The sequence below is a fragment of the Alligator mississippiensis genome, chromosome 1, assembly GCF_030867095.1.
Source record: "Alligator mississippiensis isolate rAllMis1 chromosome 1, rAllMis1, whole genome shotgun sequence".
Taxonomy (NCBI): domain Eukaryota; kingdom Metazoa; phylum Chordata; order Crocodylia; family Alligatoridae; genus Alligator; species Alligator mississippiensis.
Window position 1 is genome coordinate 180,309,907 of NC_081824.1, and position 27,390 is coordinate 180,337,296.

General features: G+C 41.8%; 1 protein-coding gene across 7 annotated transcripts in view; it reads left to right on the plus strand.

Annotated features, from left to right (window-relative positions):
- Positions 1-27,390, plus strand: part of ENAH (ENAH actin regulator) — a 228,202-nt gene that overhangs the window by 62,768 nt on the left and 138,044 nt on the right. For 6 of the 7 annotated variants that reach the window (XM_019483119.2, XM_019483121.2, XM_019483123.2 and 3 more), the window contains exon 1: positions 25,012-25,034. The exons of the other annotated variant lie outside the window; for it this stretch is intronic. In XM_019483119.2, the coding sequence (XP_019338664.1) occupies positions 25,027-25,034 (8 nt within the window). In that variant the 5' untranslated portion in view covers positions 25,012-25,026. Of the gene's footprint in view, positions 1-25,011; positions 25,035-27,390 lie in introns of those variants that run through there. 7 annotated transcript variants of the gene reach the window in all.

Genomic DNA, 27,390 nt, shown 5'->3' on the forward strand with positions numbered 1-27,390 from the left:
CAGAAATGTGTGCTTAAAATATATTTTGAAGTTGGAAATGTACCTTACCTGAACATGTTACATCTTAATAAACCCCTGGCAAAATTTATAAACTTTAAATTGAATATCTCAACATAACTGAAGATATTGCCAGAAAATACACGTTTTAAAAAGTAGCTTTTTTGGCGGCTACTGCTGTCTGGATACTTGTGAAAACTTGAATGATCTCCTGGATAAGTGAGGCATTGATGGTCCTGATTTAGATCCAGCATAATGAAAAGTATGTTTCCCCACAGAGGTCCTTAATTCTATGATTCATCACTCTACTATGCAGTGGCTTGCACTGTGTGGTTTGTGTCCAATGGATAACGTAGTAGTAATAATAATATTACTATTATTGTTGTTAATAATATTCCTGCATTCAGTCTAAGTTTTAAGAGCTCATCTGTTCTCTGAGTTACTTCTCTGGGATTGGACTCTTTTTCTGATTGGTACTGCTGGTTTGTTGTGCCAGTACCCTGAATGCTCTTGTCTACCTTCTGAGTACATGCAGGGGCAGCTGTCCCTTACTTCATTTTTATTGGCATTAAGACAGCAATATTACCATCTTTTAAACCTGAAGCATAACAGGGGCTAATTGCCCTTTTAGCATAGTTTAACAGTAAGTTGGGATGCGGCTTTTATTAGGTTTCCTTTCAGAAAAAGATGTTATGTTTTATTTGCCTGGTATTATTGTTCTGGTTCATGGATGACCAGAATCTCCCACTTTTAAGTAAAGTATTACCCTTCATATAAGGCAGTTGTAGTATCAGTGATGAACTTTGCAGTTAAGGGTGCACTGATAGAGATTTTTTGGGCTGATACCGATGGCTGATATTTAACGAGTGATATTGGCCAATATCAATTCGGTTGCCAATATGCAGCCCGGCAGCTTGGAGACCAGTGTTGGGCTGGTAAGTCCTGTTGTGTGGGGGGGGGGGGCAGATTGAGGCCCCTGCAGTGACAGAAGGAGTAGGGCTGGGGCTGAGCCAGGGGCAGGTGCTGCCCAGCAGGGGCGGGGCTTGGGACGGTATCAATTTCAAATGAGCGTTATAGTGAAATAGCATTAAATGAAAGCGTTAAGCAGAGGCTGCCTGTATTGGAATGCCTCAGAGTACTGCAGGGTTCCAGAGGAGAACTTGCATTTCTGGCTTCTGAGGGGGAATAATGGCAAAGACCTGTTAACAAAGTGCTGGGTACTATAGCTAAAGTTACTGGTAGAAATCCATGGGGTTTTTTATAAGATTCAGCAAAGCTGATAATAACTTCCAAATAGTTAATTTGATGGCTATGTCAGGAGGTGAGAGGAATTGTGAAGAAAGAGCCCTATAAGTCTTTGCCTGCTTTAGGGCTAGTTGCTTTACTTTCAAAAGACTTAGGACAACAACAGCATGGATCAAGGGAACCTAGAAATCATTGGGATTGGGTGTTTATACACATGCTCCATGAGTGTGTGTTGGGGGGGGTGGGGGAGAGGTGCTTTAATTAGAGTGGCTCCAAGAGCTGCTCTAATTAAAGCACCCAGAATGTCTCATGTAGCAGCATCCCCACACTTCAAAATGTCAGTGGGGACACTTTATCTAAAGCTCATTGAACAAGCTTTAGATAAAGCACCCCTGCCACCATTTTGAGGTATGGGGACACTAATTCACAAGATGCAGGAGGCTGCTGGAGCATGATAATTGCTGCACTCCGGTGGACTCCGATTTAATTATAGCTAGAATTATAGCTCATCAGAGCAGCCTCCCTGCTTGTGTGTAGGCATCCATTGAGTTAGGTTACTTTGCCATTTTAGGCATTCCTTAAGCTTGCCCATCTTCTCAGTCTTTTCAAGGCACTCTTCTCTAGAGACCATTCTAGCAAAAGATTAACTTGATTTTTGTTTTCAGAGAAATATCCTTTGCCCTGTATTGAAAAGAAACATGCATGTATACCTTGTACATGCTTTTCTCCAAAAAGGCAGGAGGAAGCTTTTTTCCAAAGGACTGCTTCATTTGTTTAAGTTTAGAATGGTAACCATAACCTTGATAATGTTCTCAGCACTGGTTCACAGATCTGTACGTCCAGGACACACTTCTCTACATCTCTGTCAGTCAGTGAACAAGAAATATTTAATATTTGCAAGGGGGTATCACACTTCCAGTAGACTTCTGCTATTTGGATTCAGTGACTCCAGAAGTTTTGAAGACGTCTAGCTGTAGGAGTTAGCACATTTAAGAACTCGAGCATTTTAGGTTGCCTGTATCTTGACAAAACTTGACCGTTTCCAAGAAACTGTAATAAGTCAAGAATAGCGTTTATTGTGTTCTATACTTAGGCAATTTGGGGCTCAAGAGCAACAGATGGAAATCATCCTTGGTTACTGCTTAAAAGGATATGCTTTAAAGGAAGTGCTTTTAGATTCTTACAGCAAGCATATACTTATTCCAAAGCAGATTTGTTATTGTGTGACAGTTGAGATAAGAACATAGATGCCATAAGAAACCTTATTCAGACCACAGGGCCATCCAACCAAATGCCCTGTATTTCATGGTGGCACAGAGTGGATACTAGGTGGAAGAGTGTTTTATGCAGGACCTGGCCAGACTAAGCTGTCTCCTGCCTCGCTTCCCTTAGAGTTGTCAGCACTTGGAAGGGTATGAAGCTGTAATTTGGAGCCTGCCACCTCTTTTAATAACCACTGGTGGACCCATTCTTCATGAATTTCGCATCCTCTTTCAGTTAAATTGTTGGACTCTACAACATCTTGTAGCAATGAATTCCATAAGTAGTTGCATGCTCTGTGGTGGGGTGGAATTCTTCTGTTAGTTTTAAACCTGTTTCTTATAATTTACTTGTATGGTCCTTATTTCTGTATTGTGAAAAATGGCAAATAGTAAATCCCTATTTACTTTCTCTACACTATTCATTATTTTATAGACCTTTATTATATTTCCCATCAGTCATCTTTTTTTTTCACCAAGATAAAAAGTCCTAGCCTATTTAATTGCATTGTACAGCAGCCTTTCCAGGCCTTGATTGTCTTTGTTGCTCTTTCCTTTATCTTTTCTATATAGTTAAACTGGAAAAGATAAAGGAAAGAGCAACAAGGGTAATCAAGGCCTGGAGAGGCTGCTGTACAAGATGAGGTGGTGGGGGGATGAATGCCATTTGGTCTTTGTGATTTGCCGCTCTTTAGTTTATCAGCTTCCTTTGTAATCTCCTGTATCTCAATTTGGGTCAATTCTGGTTTGTCCCCTGAGGGGAGGATCTCTGGTGTGGGAATTATTTCCATAAGAAGTTTCTGCTGCTAGTTACTAGTCAGTTACTGGAGGAGCTTCTGTAATCTATTCCCTCCTATCTACCTCACTACTCTTACAGCCTTCCACTTACTTGATTGATCCATCTCTTCTGATCCGGTCATGAATCCATAGTTTTCCATGTATGCCTCATTATCCCTTAATTCTTACTTTACAAACTTTTATGAAAAAAACTAGATGTGCACCAATACATTGGTTCTTATTGTATTGGCACCAATAAAAGCAAAATTGACATTATCGGCAATTGGCTTTTTTTGGCTGATGTGGCTGATAATGTCACTGATACATGCTGCATTCATGCACACAGCCTGGCAGCTTGGAGAGGAGCATCTGGCTGGTAAGTCTGTGGGGTGAAAAGGGGCGGGGGAGGAAAAGAGAGGGGCAGATTGAGGCCCCTGCGGTGAGGGAGGGAGCGAGGGTGGGGCTGGGGCCAGGGGTAGGTGCAGCCTAGCTGGGGTGGGACACAGGACAGAGCCGTAGGGTGGGGCTTGTTCATGCTGCTGGCACACCCCAGGGGAGGCATGGATGATTGGCATGTGCCCCCTGGATCTTCGTGGGGCAGGGGCAGGCTGCTGCTGTGGGCTGGGACCAAGCATGGCATCAGGCTCTTGGCAGGGGGGTAGGCCAGGGCTGCGCATAGGTTAGACTGTAACAGGGTTCCCGACTGAAGCTGTTACTTGAGAAATCTCACAGCTGGTAGTGATTATGGCCCGAGGAGACGCCCCACACCCGTACCTGCAGAGAGCCAATGGAACTTGGTGCCCGGTGATATGAAGAGGACGATGCCTAGAGAAAGTTGCCTTCAGGTACCACGAGAGAAGAGAGGAGCTGCTGGGGGCTCCTGTGAGGAGGGATCCGTGACACGAGGCCAGTGCTGACCGAGGGACTCCAGAGCCTGGGGCCGGTAAACCACGCTCGCTACTTAGCAGGAGCCTACAGGAGTGGCGGTGAGTCCGGGGAAAACTGAGCCACCACACTGAGAGAAGCCGTGGTTCCGTGCAGGGATGCGGCGAGGCAACGTTGAAGCAAAAGCGGGTCGCAAGCCTAAGACCCCAGAAGAGACCTTGCCCATCACCCCAGAACTCGAGGGGAGCTGGGTCCAGGACTGTGAACCCAACCGCGGGGAGATTCCCGGACCCATGCTGGCACAGAGCGCAGCAAAAGATTGGGCGGTGCCCTTTAACGAGCAGCTAATGAGTTAATTGGCAGCAGGGAGCTGAGATGTGGGTGAAAAAAGAAACCTTTTGTATCTTTTCCCCTTTTTCTTATTATTTGGAACGGGCAATGACTGTGAACGCAGCGGGTTACAGCGAGCAACCCATGTAAGAAGAGGCAGATGGGGACACCCTACATAGGACAGTTGGCGTAGAGCTGGAAACCTGCTGGGACTGATTACGGGCACAGCCATAAGCCAGCAAAACATCTGGTGGCACTTACTGGATAGATTGAGCCATCGGAGATCCTCTTTGGAGCACTGGGGTGATCCTGGGAACAGTCTGGATGAGCTGCTGCCTCCCCTCCAGTCCTCTGTAAAAGAGAGAATAAAAAAAGCACCTAGATCATGAAATAGACCAAGTGTGGTCCTTCTGCAGATACTAATCATTGCAACATCTCTTCCCTCCCCATTTGTTTAATAAGATCGAAGTCATGGCAGGTGAGAACCAGGGGATCAGGCAGTACCCAGCATGGACACGCTAACATACAAGATGGCTGCAGCTCGGGGGGGGGGCTACGGTGAATTCTGGGGTGACTATAGCACCCCTGAGGTGCGCCAGTGGCAGGAGCTGCTCCCTCCCTCCCCCCCCCCATGCTTCCCAGACTAGCTGCTCATGGCTCTGTCCCATGCCCTGCCCTGCCCCAACTAGGCAGCACCTGCCCCAACCCCAAGCCCCACTCCCTCACTGTGAGGGCCTTGATCTGCCCCCCCTTCCCTTTCTCTGTCCCTTTTGCCAGTCAGACTTACCAGCTGCACACTGCTGTCCAAGCTGCCGAGATGCATACTGGCAATTGGATCATTATCAGCTGATCTGGCTTGTTAATAATCTGCCATTGGTATCAGCTCAAAAAATCTTTATTGTTGCACCCCTAGAAAGAACTTGTGCGAGTACTTTGATGCGACTATTCTGTATTGCATGGTTCAGATCTTTAAATATCCCATGTTGAAAATAGTTTAGTCTAATGTCCTAGCAGCAGAATAGGGTTAGAATAACAAAATACTTTTGTCTAGAATATAGTGAAAATTTGATTAATTTATACTTTATTGTAAATTGGTATATTCTGGATTAGGTAAATACTGTTGCAACTCCTGAAAGGCTTAATCAGAATAGACTTGATTGACTGCTAGGAGCTCTTTTAAAACAAATTAACTCGTAGCCCACACAGTGTGGGTAAATAGTGAATGCTATTGTTTGTACATGTGAGATGAAGGAAGAATTAAAACGGTTTCTTCCCCTTAAAATTAAGGCCAATGCAGATTAAAATCTATCTATTTGCTGTAGAGTCTAAAATCATAAGTCATTGTGCTTATACAACCATTTAAATGGCTTTCTTGGCCAAGCTTTCTCTCAGTGAGGGATGGCTAGAAGACTGGAATGGTCTAGTGGATAGGAGGGCAGGGTGGGAAGGGGCATGGATCTAAGATTTGAGAGAACTACATTGAATTTGTTGTTCCATCCTAGGTATCCCATGTGGCCTCATTTCCACCTCTGTAGAATGGGAGTAATAGTACTATTTCAGAACTGAGGGTCAACCCACAAAAGATTGGAAAGTATCTGGATGTGTAGTAATGGGAGGGGCTTTAGAATCCCGGTAGAAACAGGTTCCTTAGGTAAAGTGACCTTGTATATCCTTCAGATTTGAATATCTGCTAATTAAATCCATTGGAGCTAATTAAGCATTTTGTCTTGAACGAGTTGGACAGTTTCCTGCAGTGGTTTAATTCACTGATGTTCCAATTTCCATTGCTTCTCTTCCCTTCCCCCCAGCACCTCTTAATAAGTTGGTCATTACTGGATAATTAATTGTTATTTGCACTCTTTGTACTGGCAAATTTAACCAGAGTTTGCTGCCATCCATAGCTTTCTTTTTCTAGGGTAGGTTTCTTCAAGAAACTGTCCTAGAGGTTATAATGTATAAGAACTTTCTAACCATTTTGGGGGGTACTAAAAGTATCTAGCCACTGTTGAAAACTGATTAAATCTGCAAATACCTTCATTTCCGTTGCTTAATGCTAGCTCAGTTCTAGTAGGAACTCTACTTCAGACTGTTCTTGTGGTTCCTGCCACTTTAAATCTGCTAAGAAGTTAAATTGATGCTAGATGGAATAAATCTGAAAATTTTCCTACCATGAGCAAAACCTCAGATTAATCAACCTCTGTTTCTGGTTCCAGCACTGAATCATTAATAGCCTTAGTTGTTGCTAAATATGTTACTTGCTCCCTGAAAGCATTTTGTTTCTACTGAGCCTGCATCTCAAAACTATTTCTGTCTCTTACTCAGAATCTGGAAGTAATGGTTAGTACAGAAAGAAAACTCTGCATTACAGCCATGTGTTTTGCTTTCAACATTTAGTTGATAGGCCTTGTCTGGCCACAATTTAGGATTCTGTTCAAGATAAATACATAAAATAATCATACAGTATATTTTTAGTTTTATGGTTAAATTCTTCTTGGGTAGTCTCTCACTGTATTGCATTCTACTGGATAGCGACATGGAAGCCAGGATTTAAGAATGAAACTGAGCAAGGAGACAGATGATAGGGAAGTGTACTGCAAAGTGGATCCTTAACAGTCTTAAATACTTGTAAGGCAGCATGCATGCATACATACATATCTGATGAGTTTGTTTTGTTTTTTAAGTAAGATTGGAAAAAAAAAATCTTAAGTTTTTTTGAGAATTAAACATATAGCCTAACTTATTTAAATAAGGTAGTGAATACTATTCTAAAATTATAGTAAAATTTATGTAAACGTATACAGATAAATCATACTAAATATTTTGTCTTTACCAGTTCTAATGCAATGAGTCAGTTTACCATCTTTTTGATGTTCAGGAGTGGTGGATGGCTGGACCCTGATGGAGGCTCCCAGCCAGCTTTGCCCAGCCTGCATGATCAGTTGGAGTGGCAGACTAGGATTAGTGGCTGTGTCAGGCAGGCCCAGGTCACAGTTTGACAACTTCTCTTTTTCCCCTCTCCCCTCTTCTCTGTCTTCTGTATTTAAATCACTCCCTTTTTGATAACCTCATCGTTTATGTCCTTTTGTAGCGTTTGATGGATTTTGTTGTGGCTCATGAAAACTCATGAATCTCTGATTCAGTTGCTCTGTAAGGTGCATCTCTGCGCTGAGGAAGAATGTTCAGACCTGAAGAAAGTCACTTGTGTCGGAAAGCTTGTCTAACATCTCTTCCAGCTACAGTAAAAGAAATTATCACCAAAAAATCCTTGTCATTGCCACCACTACTGCAGTTTATGCATAATACAGTACCTTTCAACTGTTGCTTTTAAATAACAAATGTAGCTACATTCTAGAGCAGTGGTTCCCTCACTGTTCTGCATGCCACTGGTGGGTTGTCAGGGCCATGATAAGGGGGCTTCAAATTGCATAAAGGTGCATGGTGGCTGGCAAGAAATGTTGAGGGTTGACTGTGGTTTTGTTCAGGTAGGTTGGGAACCACTGTTCCAAGTATCTTTTTGTTCCTTTAAATGATTTTAAACGACAACAAAAGAGATTTATTAGAAATGTAACCCTCCATCACTGAAACAATTGCTGTAAAGGTTTTCAAAGCATGTAAATTGTGAAAACTCATATAGATAATTCTATTGAAATCAAGCATGTGATTTTTGCAGGATTGGGTCTTGTATTCAAGAATCAAAGTGTAGTAAGGCAGTCCTCAGTGCACAGTAAATAAGACATTACAGTCAGTACTCTTTTTGGTGGATCCATTGGTCCAGGTACACTTTAACTCCCTTTGCATTGTTTTTCATAATTATTGGATACTGTTCCTGAAGAATAAAGTTGCTTAGGTGTTCCTAGTAAAGTCCTGGCAATGCTTTTATGGTATGACCTTGCTGTGGTAGGCATGTTTAACTCTTAACAGTTCTGCTTTTATTGATTCTTTTTTTATCTTAATAGCTGTCTTGTACTGTTGAGTAGCTTGTGTAGGAGCAGAAAACAGCGCCGGATTTTCATTGGGGCAATCCTTATACTAGCAATTGCATTTTATTCAGAGTTGTGTGTGGGGTTTTTTTTTGTTTGTTTGTTGTTTTTTTTTAATTTAAAATTCTTCTGCTTGGTGTGCAAGAAGCAGGTTTTTTGGCAGTACCTTTTATTGGACCAGTTATCATTGGGAGAAAAATTAGACACGCTTTTGGGTAGGCTTGTCTAATATCCTTCCCAACATAGATTTGGTCCTGTAAAACGTATTGCCAAAAAACTGTGCTGCTTGTATATTTTCTCAATTAATCACAGCTGCAGTGATTCTCCAATCCTACTTCTGTTTGACATATTTATACCATGGATGCTAAAATATGTGATGGCCTGTTAGATTGAGGCAAGCAGAATCTGGCCTGTGGGCCACATTTGGCCCATGGCACACTCCCATTTCCCAGCAGCCAATGTCCACCTCACTGCAACCTGTTTCCGTGGAGACCTCAGGAAGGCAGGGCCCTGACAGCATGGGGCTGGGGTTTCCATGGAGAATGGCCCAAGCAGCACTGGCAAGGCACGCAGCTGGGTGTAGGGAGCTGCTCTGGGGCTGGGACTGGGATTTTGTGGCAGTGACAACATGGTCCAGAGTTGGGGGAGTGCCACAGTTCACTGCCTAGACACCCCTGCCCCGGGGCGTGTGGGCAGCAGATCAAGGCTCTGCCCTGGCTTCGGACCTTGCTGTCAGGGCTGCAGAATCCCGACCCAGCCCCTGCCCGGCTGCATGCCTGGGGTCTGTGGAAATCAGCCTCAGTGATGTGGGGAGGGGCTGATGGGAAATGGAGCCTGGCTGCCAGCTGGATCACCATTTTGCCTACCCCTGTGTTAGATGCTTTGTCTATTAAATCGTTTTAATAAAAGAACAGGCCAGTGTTCCTTTTGGCTTCAAAACCACTAGTTTATGACTACCTTTTTCCCTATGACAATCTTGTAATGCTGGATTTGGATAGTTGATATGAAAAGTCACTTCTGTGCTTGCTGGTTTAAAGCATCAGAACCTAAGTCTGCAACAGAACAGATGGTTTATTGCATTGTGGGAATGTAGACGCAGTGGAAAGGACTAGCTATACAGTTTCAGCTGGCATGGCCAAACAGTCGCATAATTATCAGTGCATCAGTTCGCCAAGTTCTTCATACTAGTTATCTAATCTTAGCTGGTACCCATTCCTTTTTTTTTTGACAAGGGGAGTATAATCTTCTTTTTGGATGCCCCTATTTGGCAGATTTGGCTTTGTCCTACTACTTTTAAAATCCTGCAGTAATTGCTATACAGTCGAGGAAGAACAACAAAAAAGCCTTATCTATATTCTTGAGTCTCTATTCTCGGGACATGTCTTACATTTGATAATGAGAGTTGGTTTTGTTGTCATTAAGTAGAATTTATCGCTTAACAAGAACAATTTCTCCAAAGTATAGAATTATCTGGTGGAAATTCTGGGGGATGATATGGTAGGGGACCTACAGATTGGTAGTCACCTGGGGGACAGTGATCACCAAATAATAGAATTCATCATAAGACGTTGAGTGGGTAAGGTAACTGGTAGGGTGAAAGTGCTAGACTTTAGGAAAGCTAATTTCAAGGAGCTCAGGAGATTAGTCAAGGATGCACTGCAGAGTAGGAGTTTTGAACAGATGGGAGCCCAGGAAGGGTGGCTGTACTTTAAGGAAATGATCCTTTGGGCACAGAGGGAGACGATCCCGATGTGAGGAAAAAGAGGGATAGGGGCCAGGAGCCTTCCTTGGCTGACCAGAGAAATCCAGGGCAGACTGCGGACTAAAAGGGGAGCATATAAAAAGTGGAAACGGGGAGAGATTACCGAAGAGGAGTATACCTCCTCTGCTCGCATGTGTAGAGAGGCAGTTAAATGGGCCAAAGCTACCATGGAGCTGAGGATGGCATCCCAAGTAAAGGATAACAAAAATTTGTTTTTTTAGATACATAGGGAGCAAAAGGAAGGCCCAGGGTGGAATAGTATCCCTGCTAAATGGGCAGAAGCAATTGGTGACGGACAGGGTGGGGACAAGGCTGAACTCCTCAATGAGTTCTTTGCCTCAGTGTTCCTAAGTAAGGGGCAGGACAAGGCTCTCACTGGGATTGTAGAGAGGCAGCAGCACGCCAGACTACCAAGTGTAGACCCTGAGATAGTGCAGGGTCACTTGGAGGAACTGGATGCCTTTAAGTCGGCAGGCCCGTATGAGCTCCGTCCGAGGGTACTGAAGGCACTGGCTGACGTCATTGCGCAACCACTGGCGATTAATATTTGAGCAGTTGTGGTGCACGGGCCAGGTCCCGGAGGACTGGAAAAGGGCCAGTGTGGTCCCCATTTTCAAGAAGGGGAGGAAGGAGGACCCAGGCAACTATAGGCCAGTCAGTCTCACCTCCATCCTAGGCAAAGTCTTTGAAAAAATTATCAAGGCTCACATTTGCGAGAGCCTGGCAGGACAAATTATGCTGAGGGGAAACCAGCATGGGTTTGTAGCAGGTAGATCATGCCTGACTAATCTAGTCTCTTTTTATGATCGGGTTACAAAATGCCTGGACACAGGAGTAGGGGTTGATGTTGTATACTTAGACTTCGGGAAGGCCTTCGATACGGTATCCCACCCCATACTGGTAAACAAGTTAAGAGGCTGTGACTTGGATGACTACACGGTCCAGTGGGTGGCGAATTGGCTAGAGGGTCGCACCCAGAGAATCATAGTGGATGGGTTGGTATCGACCTAGAAGGGTATGGGCAGTGGGGTCCCGCAGGGCTCGGTCCTTGGACCGATACTCTTCAATGTCTTCATCAGCGACTTGGACAAGGGAGTGAAGTGTACTCTGTCCAAGTTTGCAGATGACACAAAACTGTGGGTAGAAGTGGACACGCCGGAGGGCAGGGAACAGCTACAAGCAGACCTGGACAGGTTGGACAAGTGGGCGGAAAACAACAGAATGCAGTTCAACAAGGAAAAATGCAAAGTGCTGCACCTAGGGAGGAAAAATGTCCAGCATACCTACTGCCTAGGAAATGACCTGCTTGGAGGCACGGAAGCGGAAAGGGATCTTGGAGTCCTGGTGGACTCCAAGACGAACATGAGTCGTCAGTGTGACGAAGCCATCAGAAAAGCTAATGGCACTTTATCGTGCATCAGCAGATGCATGACGAACAGATCCAAGGAGGTGATAATTCCCCTCTATCGGGCGCTGGTCAGACCGCAGTTGGAATACTGCGTGCAGTTTTGGGTGCCGCACTTCAAGAGGGATGTGGATAACCTGGAGAGGGTCCAGAGAAGGGCCATTCATATGGATAAGGGCTTTCAGGCCAAGACCTATGAGGAGAGACTGGGGCACCTGGACCTCTTCAGCCTCCGCAAGAGAAGGTTGAGAGGCAACCTTGTGGCTGCCTATAAGTTCATCACGGGGACACAGAAGGGAATTGGTGAGGTTTTATTCACCAAGGCGCCCCTGGGGGTTACAAGAAACAATGGCCACAAGCTAGCAGAGAGCAGATTTAGACTAGACGTTAGGAAGAACTTCTTCACAGTTCGAGTGGCCAAGGTCTGGAATGGGCTCCCAAGGGAGGTGGTGCTCTCCCCTACCCTGGGGGTCTTCAAGAGGAGGTTAGATAAGCATCTAGCTGGGGTCTTCTGAACCCAGCACTTTCTTGCCTATGCAGGGGGTCAGACTCGATGATCTATTGAGGTCCCTTCTGACCCTAGCATCTATGAAGTTCTCCACTGGAGGGAATTTCAGGAGGTGAGGTGGCCTCCTATTACTTAGTAACTGATAGATCTGATTCAGTCACCTGACACTTCCTCAAGCTGTAAGCAGACTGTGTGTTGCAATTGACCTGTTGATTTTTAATACTTGAAAAAAGGAATTTTGAAGAGATGGATACACTTTTTTCCCCCTCCTGCTGGTTAACTATGATACAGATTTGCGTGTATATGGGAAGATTTAAAATATATGGTACGTAGCTCAGCATCCTTTGAGTTTCACAATTTATTTTTGGACATGAGAAATGCAGATGGAAAAATAGCTTAATTCCTAAGAACTGAGGTCAAGAAAACCCAGGTAAATCTAATGTTGCACTCTTCAAGTTAATGACTTATTTTCAGACCCAATGTCAGATGAGCTCATTAGTTAGAAGTTTCAAAGTTGGAAATTACTGCAAACGATAAAGTTTCTCCCAAGATTTCTGGCAAAGATGATTTAAAAATATTTGTTTCAGCTTGTCCATCTTCATTAAGATGCTTCTTCAGAAAAACTTCAAGAATTGCATTTATTTATCTTCTGCTTTATGTTCAAAAAGAATTATCAAAGTTTTTAGTTACGTTGCTTGGAAACCTTTACACTGTCTTTGGACAAAAAAACCAACAGACTAGCTTCTTTTTGAAGTGGAAGGTGGTTAACGTTTCAAGCAACTATCACTTTTGTTTGCTTGTTAAAAGTGGAATTAAGTCTTGGTTTCTGTTAGATTGGGTATTAAATGTAGACCGGATTAGATAAGAAAAACTGAAAACATCTAGAGTGACACATTCTTGTACCAAAGTGGAAAGTTAAATTATGCTTGTTCATTCTAGCTGGGTTTTTTTGTTGAGAGAGAGTTTAATTAGAGCTGACATTCCGTGTAAAGTTATTAAACAGTTACTGCTTGATACTTCAAGGTGTTATCTAGATTGAGTCCTCCTTTCTAGGAGAGAAACTTCCAACTTGGTGTAGAGTTAGTGTTAATAATTAACTAGGTTGAATTAGTTACTGTAATTGTTTCTCTGTGTTGAGAGGAAAAGTGAGTCAGGGAGACGGTATACTTAGAATGGAATGAATGGCATTCAGATTTCTGCTTATTCAATTTTTTGTTTCCTTTTTTTAAAGTCAACTAGTAAAGCAATTTACTACTTTTCTATTTTATGCAGTCTAATTAGATGCAAACAACCTTTTCACTTTATTGAAACATTACCATTAGTATTAAAATAGTATTAAAAGTGTATGTTACAACATAAATTGTTTGAATTCCCCTTCAGGTTCCCCTTCACAGCTCCTTTTAAAGTCTTGTTAAATATTATATGTGGTTATCATTTAAATAACAGTCTTACAATAAAATAATCCTAATTCTGATAAAAAAAATAGCATGAATTAAGACAAACTTAATCCCTTAGAAAATAGCCTAAAACCCTAGCAATGGTGTATTAAGCAAAGATTATTTTTAGATAAAAACCAATCAACATTCTGTCAATTTTACTGAAATGTTAATTTCTAAATAACACAAATACATTTATACTATAGAGGGGTGTTTTCCAACTATTTAAGTTGGTCTAATGAAAGATATCAGACAGGGTTCTTTGGGTGAATCTGCCTTTATACTATAGAAATGCTTTTCATTCTTAATGATATATATACCAATTGACCATGCATGTCACGTTGCATTATGTATAGTTTGGGAACTTTTGTTGGAGGTAATTGGGGCAAACCTCCAGTCTTGCAACATGCTTTTCAATTGCGAATGCCCGTGTGGACTAGACGATACCGCCTTTTTTTAAAGTGTGATCTGAAAGAGAAGCATCTAGAATTTATAGAGAGTAGGGCAAGTATGGGTATAGGTCTGAATCTTTTCCTATTTAACCAAGTACTTAACATTTAAACACTTCACTGTTGCCAACATCGGGTACTGATTCCTACATTGGGTGCATAATGATGCATTTAAATCAGGATGGGCTAACTAGTGGCTCCCAAAGGGTTAACTTGTGATTCCTGACCTCCCTGTCCGGGTGCTGCTCCCCTCATCGTGCTGCTGCTGCTACTAATGAGGTCTCTGGGCTCTCTCTTCCTCTTCTAGCTTCCATTTCCTGCCTCTAGGGATGGGGCAAATCACATAGCCCAAAGGGCTAGGGGCAGATCCAGGGTGGGGGGGGGGGGGGGAGGAAATGGTGCTTTGGGTGAGCTTGTATTTTGGTGTGCCCCATCCCTGGATGCTGCTCTGCAGCACCCAGCAACTGTCAGCCCAGCCTGCTGCTGCTTGAGTGCTCATGTGTGGAGGTGCCACTAAGACCAGGAACAATTGTGACACCCGCTGTTCAGCTGTGCTGCCAGCCTCAGCCAGGCAGAGTGGGGTGGGGGGAAGGAAGGAAGGGAGAGAGCTGCTGCCCAGGCAGGTGACCCTGTCCCTGGCTTGGTCCCCAGCACTGTGGGTGTGTCTCCCTGACTCCATCACAGGAGGTAGGGAGTGTGTTCCCACAGATGCTTGCACTGCTAGGCCTGCCTCCTCCTGAGCCATGGTGGGGGAAGGGGGTGGGGATTGGTTGGAGCGGGGCAGGGGTAGAACACTGCTGTGTGCATGGTGTCCCCTGACCACAGGGGGCTGTTGCCCATGTCACCCATCTCTAAGGCCCACTCTGGGTGCACTTGCACACTTCCCCTCTCCTCTTCCCCTAACCTCTCCTTCACTCTTGCTCTACCTCAACTTTTTTAAACTGCTTAGGAGGGCAGCAGCATTTCTATTCAGACAGTGCTGAGAAAAGTCTATTAACTTCATGGCTCACTATCTATCACCTCTCTGATTCTTGCTCAGTTTCTCTCCACTTCACAGGTGTTAATGACCCTCTATAATTTTTAATAATCTTGATGTTCCACTATTTAAATTTATTTTTTTTGCTTCTGTAGTTTTGCTGTCTTCTAGCTCTTTCTGGTAATATCTTTTCTATTTTAACTGTTTTTTAGCTCTTGTTAAAAGCCTTAACTCAAGTGTGGTAATGTTAGTTCAGGTGTAGAAATGACTGAAGTATTGGAAGCACTGTTGGGATTCATAAGATCTAGCCTTCTTGAGTATCTGAATGAGACATACATTTCAATTGTAATGACTACAGGACTAGTGAGACAATATCTTTTGACTATTCTTTGCCTCGTTTGTTATGCTTTTTAAAATGTTATGTATAAATGTAGGAAATGAGTGCACATTCTAATAGTTATATTTGTTTTTGATTTAATCTTAAACTGAATAATATAGTGCTAGCCTCTAGTATATTAGTAAAGCTTCTGCTTTCTCTTTAATTGGAGAAAGTGTTGTGTTTATATCTAATGCAGTTTCATATTTAGGGTGGTCATTGGTCCTGTTTTATACTGGAACCTTCTGTTTAAACCTTTTGTACCCTGCCTGTTCCTGAACCAGGAACAGACAGCAAAAAATCCTGTTTTTCAGTTCATTGGTGGAAATATGTCAGTCATTTGTCCCCATGATTGTCTGTGCCTAGAGGTAGGGCAGTGAATAGCCAGGAGGAGAGGGGCTCTGAACCAGCGAGAGGGGGGAGGGAGGTGGTGGCTCTACCTCTCGCTGCTGACTGGCTGAAGAGACAGCAGCCCCACCCCTCACCACTGATTGATTGAAGGGGGCTGTCACTAAGGGGCTGTCTGGTATTCTGGGGATGCATCAATGGCCACCACAGCCACACAATCTGCACCCCCCTTTTCAAAACTCTAGATCCACCCATGCATAGGACTGTGGCAGTGCACAGCTCAGGGCTTGGGAGGCGCATGCCATGTGGCATAGTAGTGCTGGTGGGGTCCATATGGTGCGGGTTGCGGGGGGGAGGGAGCTATGCAGCATAGTGCAGGGGTGCCAATAGGGGGATGCTGTGCACTGTGGCAGGGGAGCCACATGATGGACAGCCATGGATTTTAAATGTTCTATCCTTGCGTTTAATGTACTTAGAGTGGTACCCACATACAACTGGAAATTAAATGTTTGGTAACTATTGATCACTGCAAATTCTATAAGGTTTACTGTTGTACCAGTGAAGTACTTTGTAAGCAATAATACGTTGTTTATTGGCAGCCCAAAATAGGTGAAACATCTGTTTTCAGCAACCTCTAAATTCGGGTTTAATTACCCTGGCTCAGATGAGTCTCATGACCATCACCTGTTAGTAAAACATCTCCTTCTTGGGAAGTAATGAATTATTCGGAAAGTCACGAGGTTTTGGCTTGCCCTTTAGTGAAGATTAAAGTTCTCTAAAGATGAATGCTTTAACAAGAATCTGCTTCATCTAGTATCAGGAATATTTAACATCCTTTTCTGATCAGTTTCTGTTATGGGACTGAGATCAACCTCTGGCCTATAGATCAAATCTGCCTGGCAGAGCCATATTATCTGGCCCATGGGACTGAGATGTATGGAGTATTTTAAGGAAGTAGGGGTGCACTGATAAAGATTTTCTTGGCCGATACTGATAGCCAATTATAACCAGCCATATCAGCCAATACCAGTCTATTAACTGTGGGTTGAGTCACGCTGGGCTGGGCAACTTGGCTCTACCCACCCCTTCCTGGCCCCAGCCTGCAGTTTGTGCCATGCCGAGGACACTGTGCCAGCTGCTCCACGTTAGCTCAGCCTGGCCTATCAGTAAGGGGATGGGGGGGTCACCCCAACTTTCGGGGGGGGACCAGGTGTCCAGGGCCCCAGCCATGCGGTCACGAGGAAACCCAGGCATCCAGGGGTCCCCGCCAGAAGGCATAATTATCAGAGAACATTATTGGCTATAATGGCCAAACAAGCTGATAGCCAGTAATGTAAATTTCCCTCTTACCGGCGCTGCTCCAGTAGGCAACTGATATATCGGTGGACTCATTTCTTGGTAGATAACTCACAGAGTTGTGTTAGGATCAGTATCTCATACTTTGTATACAACCAGTGGCATGACATGATTTTTAAAATATGCTGCAATGTTAACAATTGAGTAGCTGCTTATTGTACCTCTCAGAGTAACATTTAGATGCAGTTCTTTGCAAAGTGTTGTAGCATACAGGCAGTCCTCAGACTTACGACACAATTGGCACCTGAAAACCGCATTTTAAGTCGAAACGTTGCAACTCCGAACCAATTTTCTCATAAGAAATACTGTTATAAATGGAGGATTGGTTCCTGAACCAAGGCCCTATACACAATTTTCACAAAAAATACTCCAGAATTTTGTACTCTGTCAGTTATAGATGAGTAATATAACTACATTTAATGCATTTATATAGTAAATAGCAATCACATTGTTTTGGAAAGACTTCTTTGAGGTGACTTTGCTGGACTTTTTGAAAGGCTGGAGTCTTCTTGGGAGTCTTGGCTGTAGGTTTTTCTGGAGTCTTGTCTGCTTTCTTAAAGAAATTGTCCAAGGACGTTTGGACAGATGGTCTCCAGGGAGGTGAGTGACACAGTGAACTTGTTTGCTGGTGTGGCGTGGCATCGGATCAAGCGTTGTGAAGTTGAAACTGACATCATAAAGTTGAAACGGTGTCAATTTATAAACGTTGTAAGTGCAAAATGTTGTAACTTGAAACATTATAAGTCTGACTGCCTGTAGTCCAAACCTAAGGTAACAGGAAAACATGGGAATATATGCTTTACCAAGGAGGACAAAGTGCATGTTGCTATTGGCTTGAAATTTAGCAGTAGTAACAAAACACGATCTTCAGTTTGTGAATGCTAGTGATACATAACAGTCATTTTCATGTACTTGCCAGCTAAAGGAGCTTTTAAAGACCTTGAGACAATTGAGTAGATGCCATTTAGAACTCTGGTGATCAGCCTTCTGGCTCTCCTGGTCAGATAAATGGCATGGATGCCAGTCTGCATGCTGGGTCCAGCATGGGGTTAGTCTGTGGGTGCAACCTGGTACACCAGATCCAGCTGAGGTGTGACCCATGTGCTGGTCTGGTGCCAAGTACTGGGTCTGACCTGCAGGGCTCCCCATAGTGACAGCATTAATTGCCACTAATTAGTTAATTAGTTCTGGAAGCTATGGTGATTTAATGCTGCCACTGCTGCCAGATTTCTGGATCTGGTGAGCCTCCTGGACCAGATCATATGGCCCCCCCCAGGCACACTTAGTTTGCTGGCCAGTGATCTAGAACCTAAAAAAAAAAGGGGGGATAGAGTTAACCATAAAGTAAATTGTAGTATTATTGGAGTACACTTGATGGTACTTGTTATCTTATGGTCATCTGTATCAAGGGATAAGCATGTATGCTTGATATTTCTCTCTTTTAGAAAGTGTTAATTTACTTTCCCAGTCAGCTTTGGTTCTCTACCTTATGTATGCCTAAAAACTGCTGACTAGGTCCAGGAAATATTTAGCAATCCAGTTTATTGCAAAAACTTCCTAGTAAGTATTTTCCTTTTATCTTCCTCAAAATGAAGGTTTAGGCATGACAAATAATGACAAGGTTGTCCACATTGCGACAGCTGATTTATGTCGTATTTGAAATTTTTTTGAGTACAAATTTGTTCATTCCTAGGAACTCCTGAAACCTTTTGCTTATCTACTCAGATGGTTTATAGGATAAGGGAGAATCTTTTAGGGGATATGAAGATGTGCCATTTTTTGACTCTCTGAACTGTCACTGGTCACTCAAGGCACTTTCTTATAGCTGACTGAAAATAAGTGCTGAAACAAGATGTAAGGTATCTCTAACATCTTAACTCTGCCTTTATTTTTAGATTTGGAAGATTCTTGCAACCTGTTAATTTTAGCTTTTAAATGAATATGCCTCTTTAAAAATCTGTTCAGCCATTTAGCTAAAACATTCAGAGTTAATCTTATAACTTCCTAATTCATAAATATTTTGAAGACCTAAGATTTAAAAAAAAGAACCAGCATGAGTCTAGTAGCAGATTTTTGTGTTGCCACGCTGGCGTTCCAAATTAGGAAACTCCTAGTCTTAACTCTTATAAGGAGAGAGAATGACAGCACTGAGTAGGAAGCTAATAGTTTTGTAGCTCTAGAGAATAGATGTTTTAATCAGAAAGGAACAGACTGAAGACAGAAATGTATACAATGGTCACATTTTAATTTTGGACTGTAGAAGTAGCTGTTCAATTATACGACTACATCTAATATTAAAATATTGCTGTTAAAGAGGATTGAGGCAGGGAAGAGAGAATTTAGTATGTAGATAAGCTTTCAGCAGTATGTTTATTTTAGGGGACAGACATTCTTTCAAGAGGACTATCCAACTTAATTAGAAATTTGAGGCATTGCTTACAAGTTTCTAATAGTCTTGGTCACTTAGACGTTTGTGAGAAGAATTGCAGTGCTGGATATTTAATTTACCATGAGGGTTTTAAGAATGTCTGACATAGAGCAGCAATTTTTTATTAAAACACTGGAAACTCCTTTGACTTTTCAGTTGCCTATAACAATGTAAGTAGATACAGTAGCATGTTTTATGGTAGTTTAAAGAAATAGCACTTACAGGACTAAAGAACTGATATTTTATAAAGTTTGATTTTTTTTTATTTTTTTTTTTAATAATGATTTCACAGAATATTTTGATAGTCTGTTCAGAGAATCTGGGTTTAGTCCTAACTAGGATTGTAAATGCAATTATCTGATTGCACGGTTAAGAAATACATGTATTTATATCTGAGCACCTGTTCTGTAGTGCCTTTTAAGACATTTACTAGTTTATTTGTGTGGTGTGTTGGTTGTTGTTGAGTTCCTTTTGTTTCCACTGTTCCTCTTCCTTTCAAGGAAAGGAACAATAAAGTTGTCTATCTAACTTTTTAAAATCTGCATGCATAGCTGTATTGACTCTCAAATTTTGGTGCAGCTGTTTAGGAGAGCATCTTCTGCTGAAACAAACAAGTTATGTGCATATGTTAGATTTTTATTTTTTTTTTTGGTAGACTATTTGCACTATAGAAGTGTATGCTACATTTCACTTTACACTGTGGGTTTGCCACAAGTGCAAAGTTTGCCTAATTGCGTAACACAAGTCTAGTCCCAGCTACCTGCATTGTGACAAACTTTGGTTATATGCATGTTGACTAAGTGTATAAATCATTTAAACGCTAGGAATTTTTGGCCATACTGTCTATTTTGTAAGTAATTGTAGTCCACTAATTGCATAATTGACAATACTGACTTAGAGCTGTTGATTTCAAGAACTCTAAATCAGCTTTGAACTGATTAGATTTTGTTAATTTCAAGGCTGCTGATTAGAGCAGTGGTTTTCAATCTGTGGTCCAGGGACCCCTGAGGGTCCACAGATTATGCCCAAGGGGTCTGAAAAAGATGACGATGATAAATCAAAACTATGTGAATACCCTTACTTAAAATTCAGAGGGTTCCACACTTGCATTCAAAATTTTCAAAGGGGTCCACACCTCCATTCAAAAATTTTTAGGGGTCCACAAATGAAGAAAGGTTGAAAACCACTGTATTAGAGGCATGAGGCACTCTGAGAAATGATGTAATGGGCCTTAATGAGATGCAGAAAGTGTTGTCCAAGTTGTTCCTATAGTTAATGAGTATTGTTTAGATTGAGTTGGAGAAAGTGCCACAGGTCTTCTTTAGTCGAGAGGCTAGGCACTTAAATTGAGTACACTGTATAAATGGGTTGTAGTGATAGGTTTCATAGAAGTTCTCTGTTCCTATTTAGGAGATCCTAATAGACTTTGTAGGTACTTACGCATTTACATCCTTTAAGTTGGAAATGTAGGTGTACAAGTCAGAGCAATCTTAATTTGACACTTCTCAGTGGCTGCAAAACTGCCTAGGCATCTAGATTCTCATAACATAGCAGTGTACTAGTACTAATCTGTCAGAGAACCCCCAAAACCAATATAGGGAAGATTTTATATTTTACATACATGAGCCACTCCTATTCCAAAATTAATATGTTAAGAAAGCAAAAGGAAAGAGAAACCCGCCCACACTTTAGCTCAGTGGTTCTCAATCTGTGGTATGCATACCACCAGTGGTACACAGAAAACCTGTTGGTATGCATTAACAGATTTATTATAATTACTTTATACGACAAAAATTTGCTGGTGGTACTTAAGGTTGTATGGTTTTAAATTGGTGGTGTGCAGTCTCTCAGCATTTGGGAACTGCTGCCTTAGATACTCAGTGGCTATGAAGTTAGGTTCTGACCGGGCTCCTCAAACCCATAAAGCAGCTGCTTAGCAAATATCCAGCCACTTACTTTGAATTTGATAGCCGTGATTTATAATTTCATTCCCAGATAGTGCTCTGAAGAGCAGCCTTTTCCCTTTTACCCTTGCTAAAATGTATACAGGCAACCCTCACTTAGCACTCTTAATTTGTTCCTGAAAAACCGAGCGTTAAGTGAAACTGAAAGTATTTGACAACCCAAGATGGTGACCACAATTATTTTTAATGACTCAAGATGGCAACCGTGAGCGTTATCATGAAACTCGCTGAACACTAAGTGAAATCAGGTATCAATTTAAAATGAGCGTTATAGTGAAATAGTGCGAAGCGAAACAGCATTAAGCGGGGGTTGCCTGTACAGCTCTTCCTTATCTGACTGGCACTGGGGTGGCATGGGCACTGAGGTGCATGGCTGACAGCCCAGAGGTTGCAAGGTCAAGACCATAGCAGAAGTGCTCATGGTGCAGCCCTGTCAGATTCTAACGAATCTACAAGTTCTGCAAAATGCCTTGTCATACAAGGACATGAAAAAGGAAGGAAGTGTCTGACTTCATTTTAATTAAATGGAAAAAGTAAATGTTTTAAATCCAAATCTTAAATGGAATTTTGTTAACGAATAGGATGACCATCCATCCCAAGCAAACCTGAACACTCCCGGCTTCCCTATTCCAGTCCTAGCTGGTTGGTTGGAAGTCCTGGAGTGGAGCCTGCCAAGGACGCGGAGCAGTTTGGTGTGCCTATTGGCTTGGCAGACACCACTGCTGCTGAGTGGGAGCAAGGTGGGTGGACTGAAGCAGGGTGGCTTTGGGGGACATTACTGCATTTACTCAAATTCAAGACAAAGTTCCCCCCATTTAATGGGGGTGGTAGAAAAAGCCCCTTGTCTTGGATTTGGTTTACAAGGTTTAGCTGTTGTTGCTTTAGCTCTAGCCCTGGCCCTAACCTAGGGTTGGAGCCCAAGCTAAGGCTGCTGTTTGTCCCTGTCCCCATCCCCCTGCTACCTCTTTCCCTGTCTCCTTGTACCCCACAGTCTCTGCTCCCCTGTCTGTTTCTTCCCTTTCCCTGCTTTTCCCTCCTCTTTTCCCCCTAAAACTCCCCCTATTGCTTAGCTTGGCTCCAGCTTCAGCAGGCTCTAGCCTCTCCACAGCCTGGGCCACAGCGCATGTTTGCTCCAGCCCCAACCCCAGCCCAAACATAGGATAGTGGGGGAGGTAAGTGGTGTGGACAGACAGGTGGCAAGGGCAAGGTGTTGTGGAGCAAGGAGCAGGGAGCAAGCTGCTTGACTTCCCCTGCTGCCTACCCTTCCCACTCCCCCCCCCCTTTTTTTGTCAATGAGAACTTGAATTTTCTTATCATTCTCATCAAACCAGTCCTGATATTTCTTTGTGGAGAAGCCTAGAGATTCTTCTCATGACTCAAGCATGCCTTTCCTGAGGCTTTCCCAGTGATCAGTGGTGTCAATATCATCAGTGAGGTTGGAGAGTACTGCTGGAAATAATTGCTTTTATCAGGGTCTTTCAAGCACTTAATAATATTGAACCTCTTCTTTGGTTGTTTCTTTTGCTTACACCATTTTGGGGTGATGAATGGGCATGATGGAACATATTGTCAGGGTGTCTTCTTCATTAACCATGCCGGGCTGGGCCAAGCACTTGAGCCAGCACACCTGCCCTGATCCTTGGTTAATAAGATTGCCCTAGTTTTCTGTGGAGGTGAGCAACTGGATGGACTGCTGAAAGCACCACTTACCCCTTTTAAGCATATCTCTGCAGTGTTTTGAGTAGGGGGTGCATCCATGATGTCTTTCATTTCTTCTGTAACTGAATAGGGAGTTTGTAATGATAAGACTACATTCCAAACACTTGCTCAGAAGGAAAATTCCATTTGAATTGACTTTTCCCACCCCTTCCTTTCCAAGTGTTCCTTTCCATAGTTCAGATTCTCTGCCCAGTGTAGCATTGAAATTCCCAAGAATGGTCTTATCTTTTTTGGGGGCAGATGACAAGACTTGGCTGGGTTTAGAATAGGATTCTTCCTTAGTTTCATCATGTGCAGCCAGGGCGTAAGCACTGATGACTGTTGCATGTTGTCTGTTGGTCAGTGTAAAACAAAAGGTCACGAGACACTTGTGTATGCCAAGCGGACATTTCGCATCTGAGTAACAATTTTGGTCCAGATAGCAAAATCAACACATGGCTTTATCTGCAGCAACACTGAGATCTTTATATGGCCTTTGTTGACCTAAGGCCTTTGATTCAATCAACAGAAAGGCCCTTTGGAAGATACTGATGAGATTTGAATGCCCATCAGAAGTTGTTGCCATCATTAGATTTCTTTGTGATGATGACATGATGAGAAAGTGTAAGCTGTGGCTCAGAAATTAATTCCTTTGCTGTTAGAACTCCTGGAGTCAAGCAGGGATGCATGATTGCACTAACATTTTCTTCTATCTATATTGCAGCTATTTCATATCTCATTGCTGCTGGGCTTCCATCTGGAGTCAGCATCCAGTACTGTGTGGCTGGGGAATCTCTTTAACATCAACCAGATAGGTTCCAAATCCATGATAACCAACATTGTCATTACTGATCTTCAGTATGCTGTTGTCATATGTATCCACTTGATCAAAGAGATCCAGGTCACTCACTGCTTCTGTGAAGCATGTGAAATGCTTAGACTTATTGTCAACTGCACAAAAAAACAAAATACTTTTTTCAACCTGCCCCAAAACAGCCAGCTGCTCCCTCCTCCCCCACACATTACAATTAGAGGGTAATACTTGGAGAATTTTGAGTATTTCCCTTACCAGAAATGGAAACGTGGATGATGATGATTTCTAGATTCAGCACTGAAAAAATCTGCCATTGCTGCCTTTTGAACATCTACAAAATTGTGTCCCTGATCATGACATCAGGACCCAAACCAAAATTCTTGTCTGTCAGGCTGTTGTTATCTCTAGCCTGCTGTGTGGGTGTAAAACTCGGACAGCTTAACAGAAGCCCCAGAGAGCTTTGGAGTGTTACCACCAATGATGTCTTCAGAAAATCCTCTACCTCAATTGAAAGGACAAAATAATGAATATTGGAGTTCTGGCTCAAGCAAAGATCACCAGTGTTGAAGCCATGTTTATATATAGCACCAGCTCCATTAGGCAGGACAGGTCATAAGGATGCCTGACAAATGGCTCCTGAAACAGGTCCTGTACTCGCAACTTGCCAGTGATCACATTTCTAGAGGTAGGCAAAAGAAGAGCTTCAAGGACAGCTTAAAGACCAATCTGAAGAACTGTGATATTGACATCAATACTTGGGGGACCTGAGCTCTGAATCATCCCTGGCTGAGTATGACAAGGCATTGACCATTTTGATCAAATTTGTCTCATTATGGAGGTGAATAGGTGAGAGGGACAAAGGAAAAGAGCTGAGACCCAGCATCACCAGGATCCACTTCCTTCTATAACTGTATACCATGCCTGCAATCAACATGCAGATCTTGCATTGGTCTCCTCATTCATCTCCAGATTTATTAATGACTTCCCTATTTATGGAAGACTGTCACCCTGATATTGAGGGACTGCTGACTACATGGAAAAGTATAGCATTTTAATAGATTTTTTTATATATAGAATCTAATTACTGGGTAGTTGTTTTAAATTCAGTTTTGTCTTGGATTCAGGTAAATACAGTAGTTGCTACTGAGGCTAGCTTTTGCTAGATAGAATGCAGATTATTTTATTTGTTTTAAGGGGATTCCTAATATTTTTTTTCCTTTGGGTTGTTTGTTGTGATTTGTTAGACCTTCATATAAAATCAAATTGCCTTATTTAATAAAATGTGCTCATTTTGTAATCCGTGTAATCATTAGTTTGAAGATTGTTCCAAACTTCTTTCAAATGCTGCTTGGAAAGTGATTTTTAAAATATATCTGGCTGTTAAATTACTTTGGTATTTAGTCAGTAAACATTCTGACCACAAGTGTCAAAGAACAGGCCATATTTTCTAGGTGAAGTTGAGAAAATGATCTGCTGATATCATTTGCTAATCATATGTTTTGCATTAAACGTCACAATAAGGCATAAATTAATTTGTGAAGGGTACAAAGATGTTTTTGCATGACTGTTCTTCTAATATCCAGTACAGTGACTCTCAGCCTTTTTTGGTCTTAAAGCACCCCCCTGGAAAGTGCCAGCTCTTAGCCTTCCCTCAGTTTTTGATTATGAAAAAATAATATAGCAATGCTGTTCCAAAAAAAATTAAAAAGACCACAACAAATGTTTTTGACACTGGATTCCTATTGAAAATCTCTTGGTTTGTCTTGCGAACCATGCATACTAAACAGCCCAAATGTTGCATGGTACCCTGGAGGATGCTGCAGCACCCTGGTGGAGCATCAGTGGTGTAGTCTCTTATATAAATTGAGACTATTGAGAAATAATAAATGAATATAAAATCAAAAAGTCTCTTTTAAAAATTATTTAGAATTCTGAGTTGTTTGTACTGCTAGTGTTGTAATTGCTCCTCTTCTATGCAGACATTCTCTGAGAAAAAGCATAGGAAGCATTAAAGAATGATATGTTTGGATTCATAAATCTCTGCTTTGATTTACTTAAAGTGATCTTAGTGCAAGACTACTAGTCTGACAGCCAATAGAATGCTTCAGGCAATGAAATTTTCTGCTCAGACTGTCTCTGAGCCTTTTTTTACCAAACATAGATACCTTGAGGGATTTGGGATAATACAGTTGCTGAGATTCCTCTTGGATGAGATGTTTAGTTTTATGTGAAGGTGATGCAGAGGGTGGGCTTAATGAGTCAAAAATGTGTAAAATGTAATTCTTAGTCCCTAGAAGTGTTATTTATTTTAAGATACATTAGTAATCTTATGTATTGTTACAGATAATTTTTATTATTAACAAGGCTTGTTAAGAGTCTTATGAATCTAGTTCAATTAAAAAAAAATAGTTGCATAGAGTAAGAAGTGTATTGGTTATATTTCTATGTGTTCCTTCAGTTATTTCTTTTTCCTTCCTTTGTATGAGGCAACTAGAAACATAGGAAGATGCATGTTTTGTTGACTTGTCTGATGGAAACATGAATTTTTCACCGTATAAAGTTAGATGAAAATTTCTTCATGTTGGTATTAGTAATCTCTTATTCCCTTCATGCTATTTTCCCCTGATATTGAAGGAAAAAAACATATGGATGATCTGAGGGGTAATTTCTGAGTTTAACTAAACAACTTGCAGCTGTAAACCTTTTATTTTGGATATATTTATCTGTTCTTGAGTCATCAAGCCAGATATTTTGAAACCATTAATTTATTTATTTTTGAGATCAAAGTTGGATAAAATCAGAAGTCTAACTATTTTTTAGAGGGTCTTGATGATACCCAATTTCCAGTTGCCTAAATTAACTTTTGGCATATAATTTTGTAAAACAGGGTATAAATTATATTTAAAAAAATAAATGAAACCCCCCCCCCAATAAAAAATCTTGTTCCACGTTAATTGATAACACTTGGTGAGTCAGCTTGTTACTTGCTAGTTTCTGCCAATTTCCCCCTGCTTTTCTTATTTTCTATTAGAGCAGTGTTGTTCAACTATTTTAAGGTTTGCTTCATTTTCTTTTTCTTTTCCTTTTTTTAACCAAGGACGTGAGCTTCTCCGTATAGAAAAACATTATAATTCTATACTTTGGAGTATCCTAATATTAAGTATTTTATATGGTTTTCCTTTCCGACATTACTTATTCTAGTATTTTAGGCTTATTTATACAAAGTAAAAGTTCAGTATACTATTGTATTATTTAAAAAATTCTAAACGTAATTAAACTTTTAAAAATCATTACCAAAAATAAGACCAACCATAATCTTGTACAAGATAATTAAAGAATTTCTCTCAAATGACAGATGGAGATTGCCTAGCTGGCAACATGGTATCTTATTTCAGTT